Genomic DNA, 13,842 nt, shown 5'->3' with positions numbered 1-13,842 from the left:
CACTGACTTCAATCACCCCAATGTCTCCATTGACCCCATTGACCCCATAGACCCCACTCCCCCCATTGCCCCCATTGACCCCAATGTCCCCCTTGACCCCATTGGCCCCACTGACCCCAATGTCCCCCATTGACTCCAATGTCCCCCATTGTTCCCAGATCCCCACTGACCCCAAAGCCCCAATGCCCCCTTTCACCCCATAGAAAGCACTGACCCCATAGACCCCACTGACCCCATTGCCATCAATGCCTCCAGTGACCCCAATGACCCCACTGACCCCATAGACCCCATTGCCCCCACTGACCCCAATGTTCCCATTGACTTCAATCACCCCATTGGCCCCACTGACCCCATTGGCCCCAAAGCCCCCAATGTCCCCATTGACCCCATAGACCCCACTCCCCCCATTGCCCCCATTGACCCCAATGTCCCCCTTGACCCCATTGGCCCCACTGACCCCAATGATCCCATTGACCCCAATGTCCCCTTAGACCCAAATGTCCCCAATGACCCCAACATCCCCGATGACCCCACAACCCTCATTGACCCCAATGACCCCATAGACCCAAATGTCCCCCATTGTCCCCGCTGACCCCAATGTCCCCATTGACCCTATTGCCCCCATTGATGCCCCACATCCCCATTGATCCCAATTAACCCCCAACGTCCCAATTAACCCCAATGTCCCCAGTGACCCCACAGCCCCCCCTGACCCCCATGTCCCCATTGATGTCCCTCCATTTTGAGGCCACACCCCCTGTTTTAAGCCCCGCCCCCTCATCAATCCGGCCACACCCACATTAAAACCGCGCCTCCCACTGATTGGATGACAATCCCACGTAGAGGCCATGCCCCATCCTAAGCCCCGCCCCCTCCATGTTGAAGCCACGCCCCTCTATTTTTAGGCCACGCCCACACTTAGGCCACACCCCCACTGTGCTCCCTGGCTTTTTGGCCACGCCCCCTTTTGCCCAGGGCCACGCCCCCTTCCCATGTCCTTACTGAAGGAAGGCGGGGTCTCGTATGTAAATGAGGGCGGGGGCGGGGCCGGGGGCGGAGCTCCAGCGCTGCAGGAACATCCGCAGCTCCAGTTCTGTCACTGAGCGGCCAGGGGGGAAACCCTGTGGGGTCAGTGGGGTCAACGGGGGAAATGGGGTCAATGGGGTCAATAGGGACATTGGGGACAATTGGGGGCTGTGGGGTCAATGGGGTCAATGAGGTCCCTGGGGTCATTGAGGACAATGGGGGCAAAGGGGTCATTGGGGTCAATAGGGACATTGGGGACAATGGGGAAAATGGGGTCAATGGGGGCATTGGGGGCAACGGGGACAATGGTTGAAATGGGGGCAATGGTGGCAATGGGGACAATGGGGTCAATGGGGACAACGGGGGCAATGGGGGAAATGGGGGCAATGGGGTCAATGGGGACTTTGGGGACATTGGGGTCAATGGGATCATTGGGGTCAAAGGGGACAATGAGGTTGACTGAGGTCATTGGGGTCAATAGGGACATTGGGGACATTGGGGGCTATGGGGACAATGGGGTCAATGGGGGCATTGGGTTCTATGAGGACACTGGGGACAATAGGAACACTGGAGTCAATGGGGACAATGGGGACATTGGGGTCAATAGGGTTATTGGGGTCAATGGGGACAATGGGGTCAATGGGGTTAAGGGGAACAGTGGGGTCAGTGGGAACAATGGGGACAGTGGGGACAATGGGGTCAATGGGGACAATGGGGACAGTGGGGTCAGTGAGATTCTTGGGGTCAATGGGGTCAATGGGGACAATGGGGTCAATGGGGTCATTGGGTGCAATGGGGACATTGGGGTCTACAGAAATATTGGGGTCAAGGGGGATAATGGGGTCAATGGGGACACTGAGGTCATTGGGGTCAACTGGAGTCACTGGGGGTCATTGGGGTCAGTGGGGTCAGTGGGGTCAAATGGGGTCAGTGGGGTCAATGGGGTCAATAGGGACATTGGGGACATTGGGGGCTATGGGGACGTTGGGATCAGTGGGGATATTGGGATCCACAGGGACAATAGGGGGCACTGAGGTCAGTGGGGAACATTGGGGGTCAATGGGGACAATGGGGTCAATGGGGACATTGGCGTCAGTGGGATCAATGGGGTCAATGGGGACACTGGGGTCAGTGGGGACAATGGGGACATTGGAGTTGACAGGAATATTGGGGTCAATGGGGTCAGTGGGGTCAATGGGGACAATGGGGTTGACTGAGGTCATTGGGGTCAATAGAGACACTGGGGACATTGGGAGCTATGGGGACATTGGGGTCAGTGGGGATATTGGGGTCAATGGGGACATTGGGGGCTATGGGGACAATAGGGTCAATGTGGGGCATTGGGGTCTGTGAGGACACTGGGGACAATAGGAATGTTGGGGTCAATGGGGACAATGGGGACATTGGGGTCAATAGGATTATTGGGGTCAATGGGGACAATGGGGTCAGTGGGGTTAAGGGGAACAGTGGGGTCAGTGGGACCAATGGGGACAGTGGGGACAATGGGGACAATGGGGACAATGGGGACAGTGGGGTCAGTGGGATTCTTGGGGTCAATGGGGACAATGGGGACATTGGGGTCAATAGGATTATTGGGGTCAATGGGGACAATGGGGTCAATGGGGACAATGGGGACATTGGGGTCTACAGGAATATTGGGGTCAATGGGGACAATGGGGACAGTGGGAACAATGGGGACAATGGGGTCAATGGGGTCAATAGGGACAATGGGGTCACTGGGGAACATTGGGGGTCAATGGGGACAATGGGGACAATGGGGTCATTGGGGTCAATGGGGACACTGAGGTCAGTGGGGTCAACTGGAGTCACTGGGGGTCATCGGGGTCAGTGGGGTCAATGGGGACTTTGGGGTCAGCGGGGTCATTGGGGTCACCTGTGGGGGGGGGCTTGGTGCCCGTGCCCCATAGCGCTCTCCCAGGACCCCCACGATGATGTCACTGCGCGTCACCTCCTCCAGGCACAGCTCCACCTGCCTGCGGTGGGGTCAAAGGTCATGGGGTCAGAGGTCACGGGGTCAGGAGTCATGGCATCATGGGGGTCACGGAGTTATGAGGTGGTTGAGGTCACGGGGGCCGTGGGGTCGTTGGGGTTATGGGGTCACTGGGGGCATGGGGCCAGAGGTCATGGGGTCAGAGGTCAGGTGGTGACGTGGTCAGGGGTCATTGGGGTCACGGGCTGTGGGATTGGGGGTTGTGAGGTCAAGGGTCATAGGGTCAGGGGTCATTGGGGTTGGGTGACATCATTGGGGTCATTGGAGTCATTGGGGTCAGTGGGGTCAATCTGGACCATTGGGGTTGGGTGACATCATTGGGGTCAATGAGGTCACTGGGGTCATTGGGTTCAAATAGGGTCATTGGGGTCATTCAGGTCAATGGGGTCATTGTGGTCAATGGGGTCAATGGGGTCATTAGGGTCAATGGGGTCAATGGGGTCAATGGGATCACTGGGGTCACTGGCATAATTTGGGGTCATTGTGGTCAATGGGGTCATTGGGGCCATTGGGGTTAATGGGGTCAATGGGGTCACTGGGGTCATTGTGTTCAATAGGGTCATTGGGGTCAGTGGGGTCAGTGGGTCAATGGGGTCATTGAGGTCACTGGCATTATTTGGGGTCAATCGGGTTGATGGAGTCAATGGGGTCATTGGGGACAATGGGGGCAATGGGGTCATTGGGGTCACTGGGGTCACTGGGGTCCATGGGATTAATGGGGTTTCATTCGTAATGGGGTCAGTGGAGTTTTGGGGTCAATGGGGGCAATGGGGGCAATGAGGACAATGGGGACAAAGGGGTCAATGGGGTTATTGGGGTCATTAGGGTCGATGGGGTCAGTGGGGTCAGTGGGGTCAATGGGGTCAGTGGGGACAAAGGGGTCAACGGGGTTATTGGGATCGTGGGGGTCAATGGGGGTCAATGGGTTGGATGACATCATTGGGGCCCCTGGCATCATTTGGGGTCAATGGTGTCATTGGGGTCACTGGGGTCATTGGGGTTGATGGAGACATTGGGGACAATGGGGGCAATGGGGGCAATGGGGTCAATGGAGTCATTGGGGTCATTGGCATAATTTGGGGTCAATGGGGTGGATGGAGTCATTGGGGTCATTGGGGTCAATGGGGTCATTGGGATCAATGGGGTCATTGGGGTCATGGGGTGATTGGGGTCATTGGGGTCAATGGGGATCATTGGGGCTGGGTGACATAACTGGGGTTATTGGGGTCAATGGCGTCATTGGGGTCAATGGGGTCATCGGGGTCCTGAGGTCATTGGGGTCAACGGGGTCAATGGAGTAACTGGGGTCAGTGGGGGTCAGCGGGGATCCATGGGGTTGGGTGACGCCATTGGGGTCATTGGGGTCATGGGGTCAATCAGGTCATTGGGGTTGGGTGACGCCATTGGGGTCACTGGCATCATTTGGGGTCACTGAGTTCTATTTGGGGTTATGGAGTCGATGGGATCAATGGGGACATTGGGTCACTGAGGTCCATGGGGTCATTGGGGTTGGGTGACGTCACTGGGGTCATTGGGGTCGAGGGGGTCATTGGGGTCATGGGCGTCAATGGGGGTCAATGGGGTTGAGAAATGTCATTGGGGTCATTGGGGTCAATGGAGTCAATGGGATCATTGGGATTGATGGAGTCATTGGGGTCACTGGGGTCATTGGGGATAATGGGGTCATTGGGGTCAATGGGATCATTGGAGTCATTGAGTTCAATGGGGATCATTGGGGTGGGGTGACATCATTGGGGTCAATGAGGTCACTGGGGTCATTGGGTTCAAATAGGGTCATTGGGGTCATTCAGGTCAATGGGGTCATTGTGGTCAATGGGGTCAATGGGGTCATTGGGGTCAATGGGGTCAATGGGGTCATAAGGGTCAATGGGGTCAATGGGGTCAATGGGATCATTGGGGTCACTGGCATAATTTGGGGTCATTGTGGTCAATGGGGTCATTGGGGCCATTGGGGTTAATGGGGTCAATGGGGTCACTGGGGTCATTGTGTTCAATAGGGTCATTGGGGTCAGTGGGGTCAGTGGGTCAATGGGGTCATTGAGGTCACTGGCATTATTTGGGGTCAATGGGGTTGATGGAGTCAATGGGGTCATTGGGGACAATGGGGTCATTGGGGTCATTGGGGTCAATGGGGATCATTGGGGCTGGGTGACATAACTGGGGTTATTGGGGTCGATGGCGTCATTGGGGTCAATCAGGACATTGGGGTCCTGAGGTCATTGGGGTCAATGGGGTCAATGGAGTAACTGGGGTCAGTGGGGGTCAGCGGGGATCCATGGGGTTGGGTGACGCCATTGGGGTCATTGGGGTCATGGGGTCAATCAGGTCATTGGGGTTGGGTGACGCCATTGGGGTCACTGGCATCATTTGGGGTCACTGAGTTCTATTTGGGGTTAAGGGGTCGATGGGGTCATTGGGGACATTGGGTCACTGAGGTCCATGGGGTCATTGGGGTTGGGTGACGTCACTGGGGTCATTGGGGGCGAGGGGGTCATTGGGGTCATGGGCGTCAATGGGGGTCAATGGGGTTGAGAAATGTCATTGGGGTCATTGGGGTCAATGGGGATCATTGGGGTTGGGTGACGTCATTGGGGTCAATGGAGTCAATGTAGACTTTGGGGTCGATGGGTCATTCGGGTCAATGGGGTCATTGGGGTCAATGGGGACCATCGGGGTTGGGTGACATCATTGGGGTCAATGGAGTTAATGGAGTCATTGGGGTCGATGGGGTCAATGGGGTCATTGGAGTCATTGGGGTCAGTGGGGTCAATCTGGACCATTGGGGTTGGGTGACATCACTGGTGTCAATGAGGTCACTGGGGTCATTGGGTTCAAATAGGGTCATTGGGGTCATTCAGGTCAATGGGGTCATTGGGGTCAATGGGGTCAATGGGGTCAATGGGGTCATTGTGGTCAATGGGATCATTGGGGTCAATGGGGTCAATGGGATCATTGGGGTCACTGGCATAATTTGGGGTCATTCAGGTCAATGGGGTCATTGTGGTCAATGGGGTCAATGGGGTCATTGTGGTCAATGGGGTCATTGGGGACAATGGGGTCATTGGGGTCAATGGGGTCATTGGGGTCATTGGGGTCACTGCAGTCACTGGGGTCATTGGGGTCATTGGGATCAATTAGGTCAATGGGATCAATGGAATCACTGAGGTCATTGGGGTCAATGGGGACCATTGGGGTTGGGTGACATCATTGGGGTCAATGGAGTTAATGGGGTCATTGGGATCGATGGGGTCAATGGGGTCATTGGAATCATTGGGGTCAGTGGGGATCATTGGGGTGGGGTGACATCATTGGGGTCAATGGAGTCAATGGAGTCAAAGGGGTCATTGGAGTCATTGGGGTCAGTGGGGTCAATCTGGACCATTGGGGTTGGTTGACATCATTGGGGTCAATGAGGTCACTGGGGTCATTGGGTTCAAATAGGGTCATTGGGGTCATTCAGGTCAATGGGGTCATTGTGGTCAATGGGGTCAATGGGGTCATGTGGTCAATGGGGTCAATGGGGTCATTAGGGTCAATGGGGTCAATGGGGTCAATGGGATCATTGGGGTCACTGGCATAATTTGGGGTCATTCAGGTCAATGGGGTCATTGTGGTCAATGGGGTCACAGGGGTCATTGGGTTCAATAGGGTCATTGGGGCCATTGGGGTTAATGGGGTCAATGGGGTCACTGGGGTCATTGGGTCAATGGGGTCATTGGGTCAATGGGGTCATTGGGGTCACTGGCATTATTTGGGGTCAATGGGGTTGATGGAGTCAATGGGGTCATTGGGGACAATGGGGGCAATGGGGTCATTGGGGTCAATGGAGTCATTGGGGTCATTGGGGTCACTGGGGTCACTGGGGTCCATGGGATCAATGGGGTTTCGTTCATAATGGGGTCAATGGGGTTTGGGGATTATGGGGTCAATGGGGTCAATGGGGGCAATGAGGACAATGGGGACAAAGGGGTCAATGGGGTTATTAGGGTCAGTGGGGTCATTGGGGTCAATAGGATTATGGAATCAATGGGGGTCAACGGGGACATTGGAGTCATTGGGGTCAATGGGGTCAATGGGGACAATGGGATCAATGGGGTCAATGGGGTCAATGGGGTCAATGGGGTTTGGGAGTCAATGGGGTCATTGATACAAAATGGGATCAATGGGGGTTTTGGGGTCAGTGGGGACATTGGGGTCAATGGGGGCAATAGGGACAATGGGGTCATTCACTTATAATGGGGTCAATAGGGTTTGGGGGTTATGGGGTCAATGGGGACATTGGGGACAATGGGGTCAGTGGGGTTTTGGGGTCAGTGGGGACATTGGGGTCAATGGGGTCAATGGGATCAATGGGGTCAATGGGATCAATGGGGGTCAATGGGGTTTTGGGGTCTATGGGGTCATTTGCTCATAATGGGATCAATGGGGTTATGGGGCTGTGGGGTCAATGGGGACATTGGGGTCATTGGGATCAATTGGGTTTTGGGGTTTTGGAGACAATGGGGACAATGGGGTCAATGGGGGCAATAGGGACAATGGGGTCATTCACTTATAATGGGGTCAATGGGGTTTGGGGGTTATGGGGTCAATGGGGACATTGGGGACAATGGGGTCAATGGGATCAATGGGGTCAATGGGGTTTTGGGGGTCAATGGGGTCATTTGCTCATAATGGGATCAATGGGGTTATGGGGCTGTGGGGTCAATGGGGACCATTGGGGTTGGCTGACGCCATTGGGGTCAATGGAGTTAATGGGGTCATTGGGGTCGATGGGGTCAATGGGGTCAATGGGATCATTGGGGTCACTGGCATAATTTGGGGGACATTCAGGTCAATGGGGTCATTGTGGTCAATGGGGTCATTGGGGCCATTGGGGTTAATGGGGTCAATGGGGTCACTGGGGTCTTTGTGTTCAATAGGGTCATTGGGGTCAGTGGGGTCAGTGGGTCAATGGGGTCATTGAGGTCACTGGCATTATTTGGGGTCAATGGGGTTGATGGAGTCAATGGGGTCATTGGGGACAATGGGGGCAATGGGGTCATTGGGGTCACTGGGGTCACTGGGGTCCATGGGGTCATTGGGGTCATTGGGGTTAATGGGGGCAGTGGGGATCATTGGGGCTGGGTGACATAACTGGGGTTATTGGGGTCAATGGCGTCATTGGGGTCAATCGGGTCATTGGGGTCATCGGGGTCATTGGGGTCAATGGGGTCAATGGAGTAACTGGGGTCAGTGGGGGTCAGCGGGGATCCATGGGGTTGGGTGACGCCATTGGGGTCATTGGGGTCATGGGGTCAATCAGGTCATTGGGGTTGGGTGACGCCATTGGGGGTCATTGGGGTCGAGGGGGTCATTGGGGTCATGGGCGTCAATGGGGGTCAATGGGGTTGAGAAATGTCATTGGGGTCAATGGAGTCAATGGGGACATTGGGGTCGATGGGTCATTCGGAGTCAATGGGGTCATTGGGGTCAATGGGGACCATCGGGGTTGGGTGATATCTTTGGGGTTGGGTGACATCATTGGGGTCAATGGAGTTAATGGGGTCATTGGGGGTCGATGGGGTCAATGGGGTCATTGGAGTCATTGAGGTCAATGGGGATCATTGGGGTGGGGTGACATCATTGGGGTCAATGAGGTCACTGGGGTCATTGGGTTCAAATAGGGTCATTGGGGTCATTCAGGTCAATGGGGTCATTGTGGTCATTGGGGGTCAATGGGGTCATTGTGGTCAATGGGGTCAATGGGGTCATTAGGGTCAATGGGGTCAATGGGGTCAATGGGATCAATGGGGTCAATGGGATCATTGGGGTCACTGGCATAATTTGGGGTCATTCAAATCAATGGGGTCATTGTGGTCAATGGGGTCATTGGGGCCATTGGGGTTAATGGGGTCAATGGGGGTCAATGGGGTCATTGGGTCATTGGGGTCATTGGGGTCACTGGCATTATTTGGGGTCAATGGGGTTGATGGAGTCAATGGGGTCATTGGGGGACAATGGGGGCAATGGGGTCATTGGGGTCAATGGAGTCATTGGGGTCATTGGGGTCAGTGGGGTCATTGGGGTCACTGGGGTCACTGGGGTCCATGGGATCAATGGGGTTTTCGTTCATAATGGGGTCAATGGGGTTTGGGGATTATGGGGTCAATGGAGACAAGGGGGACAATGGAATCAATAGGGTTTCATTCGTAATGGGGTCAGTGGAGTTTTGGGGTCAATGGGGGCAATGAGGACAATGGGGACAAAGGGGTCAATGGGGTTATTGGGGTCATTAGGGTCGATGGGGTCAGTGGGGTCAGTGGGGTCAATGGGGTCAGTGGGGATAAAGGGGTCAATGGGGTTATTAGGGTCAGTGGGGTCATTGGGGTCAATAGGATTATGGAATCAATGGGGTCAACGGGGACATTGGAGTCATTGGGGTCAATGGGGTCAGTGGGGTCAATGGGGACAATGGGGACATTGGGGGTCAGTGGGGGTTTTGGGGTCAATGGGGACAATGGGATCAATGGGGTCAATGGGGTCATTGATACAAAATGGGATCAATGGGGTTTTTGGGGTTTTGGGGTCAGTGGGGACATTGGGGTCATTGGGATCAATGGGGTCAATGGGGTTTTGGAGACAATGGGGACAATGGGGTCAATGGGGACATTGGGGACAATGGGGTCAGTGGGGTTTTGGGGTCAATGGGGTCAATGGGATCAATGGGGTCAATGGGGTCAATGGGGTTTTGGAGACAATGGGGACAATGGGGTCAATAGGGACATTGGGGACAATGGGATCAGTGGGGTTTCGTTCATAATGGGGTCATTGGGGTTTGGGGGTCAGTGGGGACATTGGGGTCAATGGGGTCAATGGGATCAATGGGGTCAATGGGGTTTTGGGGTCAATGGGGTCATTTGCTCATAATGGGATCAATGGGGTTATGGGGCTGTGGGGTCAATGGGGACCATTGGGGTTGGCTGACGCCATTGGGGTCAATGGGGCAGAGGGTCGTTCCAGGGGTCAAAGGTCACCCCCTGGCGTCCCGGCTGACCTCCGTGGGTCGGGGTCGTCCACCCCCCAGCGCAGATCCACCTCGCTCAGCCCCACGCCGTGTGGGGCAGCCATGGCCCTCAGCCTGGGCAGCGCCGCCCTCACCAGCGCGTCGCGCTCGGCCGCCATGTCGGCAAACGTGGACGACACGAAGAGGCGGACGGAGCGCCAGCGCCTGCGCGGCACAATTAGCGCTAATTAGAGGCCGACGGAGCCAATCAGGGCCCCTTAGAGATCAGCCGAGCCAATCAGATCCCACCGGAGCCCGTCAGAGCCAATCAGATCCCATGAGAGGCCATCAGATCCCATCAGATCTCATTAGAGCCCATTGGAGTCTATCAGATCCCGTTTGAGCCCATTAGACCTAATGAGAGCCCATTGGAGCTCATTAGATCTAATTAGAACCCATTAGAGCCCATCAGAACCAATTAGAGCCCATTAGACCTAATGAGAGCCCATTAGAGCCCATTAGAGACCGTTAGACCTAATTAAAGCCCATTAGACCTAATTAGACCTAATTAGAACCCATTAAAGTCTATCAGAACCAAATAGAGCCCATTAGACCTAATGAGAGCCCATTGGAGCTCATTAGATCTAATTAGAACCCATTAGAGCCCATCAGAACCAATTAGAGCCCATTAGACCTAATGAGAGCCCATTAGAGCCCATTAGAGACCGTTAGACCTAATTAAAGCCCATTAGACCTAATTAGACCTAATTAGAACCCATTAAAGTCTATCAGAACCAAATAGAGCCCATTAGACCTAATGAGAGCCCATTAGAGCTCATTAGACCTAATTAGAGCCCATTAGAGCCCATTAGACCTAATTAGAGCCCATCCAAGCCCATCAGAACCAATTAGAACCAATTAGAGTCCATCAGAACCAAATAGAGCCCATTAGAACTAATTAGAGCCCATTGGAGCCCCTTAGAGACCGTTAGACCTAATTAAAGCCCATTAGACATAATTAGACCTAATTAGAGCCCATTACAGCCCATCAGAACCAATTAGAGCCCATTAGATCTAATTAGAGCCTGTTGGAGAACATCAGAACCAAATAGAGCCTATTAGACCTAATGAGAGCCCATTAGAGCTAATTAGACCTAATTAGAACCCATTAAAGTCTATCAGATCCCGTTTGAGCCCATTAGACCCAATGAGAGCCCATTAGAGCTCATTAGACCTAATTAGAACCCATTAAAGTCTATCAGATCCAAATAGAGCCCATTAGACCTAATGACAGCCCATTAGAGCCCATTAGACCTAATGAGAGCCCATCCAAGCCCATCAGAACCAATTAGAACCAATTAGAGTCCATCAGAACCAAATAGAGCCCATTAGAGCTCATCAGAACCCATCAGAACCAATTAGAGCCCATTAGATCTAATTAGAGCCCATTAGAGCTCATCAGAGCCAATTAGAGCCCATTGGAACCCATTAGAGACCGTTCGACCTAATTAGAGCCCATTTTAGACGATCAGAACCAATTAGAGTCCATTAGACCGAATTAGAGCTAATTAGAGCCCATCAGAACCAATTAGAGCCCATTAGATCTAATTAGAGCCCATTAGAGCCCACCAAAACCAATTAGAGCGCATTACACCTAATTAGAGCCCGTTGGAGCCCATCACAACCAATTAGAGCCCACTAGACCTAATTTGACCCCATTAGATCCCATTAGAGCTAATTAGAGCTCATTAGAACCAATTAGAGCCCATTAGACTTAATTAGAGCCCATTAGACCTAATTACAGCCCATTAGAGTCCATCAGAACCAATTAGAGCCCATTAGATCTAATTAGAGCCCATCAGAGCCCATCAGAACCAATTAGAACCCATTAGACCTAATTAGAGCCCATTAGAGCTAATTAGAGCTAATTAGAGCCCATCAAAACCAATTAGAGCCCATCAGAGCTATTAGAGTCAATCAGATCCCATTAGAGCCCATCAATGCCCCACTGCCCCCATTGATCCCATTGACCCCATTGCCCCCATTGCCCCCATTGACCCCCATTGCCCCAATTGCCCCAATTGCCCCCCACTGCCCCCACTGCCCCCACTGCCCCCATTGACCCCACTGACCCCATTGCCCCCATTGATCCCATTGACCCCATTGTCCCCATTGATCCCCATTGACCCCCATTGCCCCCATTGATCCCATTGACCCCATTGTCCCCATTGATCCCCATTGACCCCATTGCCCCCATTGATCCCATTGACCCCATTGTCCCCATTGATCCCCATTGACCCCATTGCCCCCATTGATCCCATTGACCCCATTGCCCCCATTGCCCCCATTGACCCCATTGCCCCAATTGCCCCAATTGCCCCCCACTGCCCCCACTGCCCCCACTGCCCCCATTGACCCCACTGACCCCATTGCCCCCATTGATCCCATTGACCCCATTGTCCCCATTGATCCCCATTGACCCCATTGCCCCCATTGATCCCATTGACCCCATTGTCCCCATTGATCCCCATTGACCCCATTGCCCCCATTGATCCCATTGACCCCATTGTCCCCATTGATCCCCATTGACCCCATTGCCCCCATTGATCCCATTGACCCCATTGTCCCCCATTGTCCCCAATGGCCCCCATTGACCCCCATTGTCCCCATTGACCCCATTGACCCCATTGACCCCATTGACCCCATTGATCCCCATTGACCCCATTGCCCCCATTGATCCCCATTGCCCCCATTGCCCCCATTGCCCCCATTGCCCCCAATGCCCCCATTGACCCCATTGACCCCCATTGCCCCCATTGACCCCATTGACCCCATTGCCTCCATTGCCCCCATTGCCCCCATTGACCCCATTGACCCCATTGCCCCCATTGACCCCATTGACCCCATTGCCTCCATTGCCCCCATTGCCCCCATTGACCCCATTGAACCCACTAACCCCATTGTTCCCAATGTCCCCACAGACCCCATTAATCCCATTGTCCCCATTGACCCCATTGACCCCATCGATCCCACTGCCCCCATTGTCCCCAGTGTTCCCCACTGACCCCCATCATCCCCATTGACCCCATTGTCCCTATTGACCCCCAAAATCCCATGGACCCCATTGTCCCTAATGACCTCATTGCCCCCATTGCCCCCATTGACCCCATTGCCCCCATAGACACCATTGACTCCAATGTGCCCAATGACCCCATTGCCCCCACTGACCCTATTGATCCCACTTCCCTCATTGCACCAATGGCCCCCATTGACCCTATAATTCCATTGACCTCAAGATCCCCCACTGACCCCATTGACCCCATTGACTCCACTGTCCCCAAATGTCCCCATTGATCCCACTGACCCCATTCTCCCCATTGACCCAGCTGCCCCAAATGTCCCTAATGACCCCAATGACCCCATAATCCCCATTGACCCCCCATTGTCCCCATTGCCCCCATTGCCCCCATTGCCCCCATTGCCCCCATTGACCCCATTGCCTCCATTGACCCCATTGCCCCCCATTGACCCCATTGACCCCATTGCCCCCATTGCCCCCCATTGCCCCCATTGACCCCATTGCCCCCATTGCCCCCATTGCCCCCATTGCCCCCCATTGCCCCCATTGCCTCCATTGCCCCCATTGACCCCATTGTCCCCATTGATCCCATTGCCCCCATTGCCCCCATTGCCCCCATTGACCCCATTGACCCCATTGACCCCATTGCCCCCATTGTCCCCATTGTCCCCTCTGTTCCCCACTGACCCCATTGACCCCATTGTCCCCATTGTCCCTATTGAC

The 13,842-nt window shown here is 54.2% G+C and overlaps 1 protein-coding gene and 1 long non-coding RNA gene across 3 annotated transcripts in view; both read right to left on the bottom strand.

Moving 5' to 3' along the window:
- LOC125686205 (telomerase protein component 1-like) overlaps positions 1-13,842 on the bottom strand; it is a 59,850-nt gene that overhangs the window by 44,867 nt on the left and 1,141 nt on the right. The window contains exons 2-4 of the mRNA XM_048929949.1: positions 10,092-10,265; positions 2,921-3,020; positions 1,003-1,121 (exon numbers count right to left, since the gene is read on the bottom strand). Of these exons, the coding sequence (XP_048785906.1) occupies positions 1,003-1,121; positions 2,921-3,020; positions 10,092-10,219 (347 nt within the window). The 5' untranslated portion in view covers positions 10,220-10,265. The remainder of the gene's footprint in view (positions 1-1,002; positions 1,122-2,920; positions 3,021-10,091; positions 10,266-13,842) is intronic.
- Positions 10,478-12,017, bottom strand: LOC125686216 (uncharacterized). 2 transcript variants are annotated; one of them, XR_007373712.1, is made up of 3 exons: positions 11,595-12,017; positions 10,805-11,164; positions 10,478-10,534 (listed from the first exon to the last, which is right to left on the bottom strand). It is a non-coding gene; the product is annotated as an uncharacterized LOC125686216 (long non-coding RNA). The 2 variants fall into 2 exon arrangements; XR_007373711.1 differs by lacking the exon at positions 10,478-10,534 and adding an exon at positions 10,604-10,734.

The sequence above is a fragment of the Lagopus muta genome, chromosome 33 (assembly GCF_023343835.1).
Source record: "Lagopus muta isolate bLagMut1 chromosome 33, bLagMut1 primary, whole genome shotgun sequence".
Lineage (NCBI taxonomy): Eukaryota > Metazoa > Chordata > Aves > Galliformes > Phasianidae > Lagopus > Lagopus muta.
This window is presented reverse-complemented; position numbering and strand designations above follow the sequence as displayed.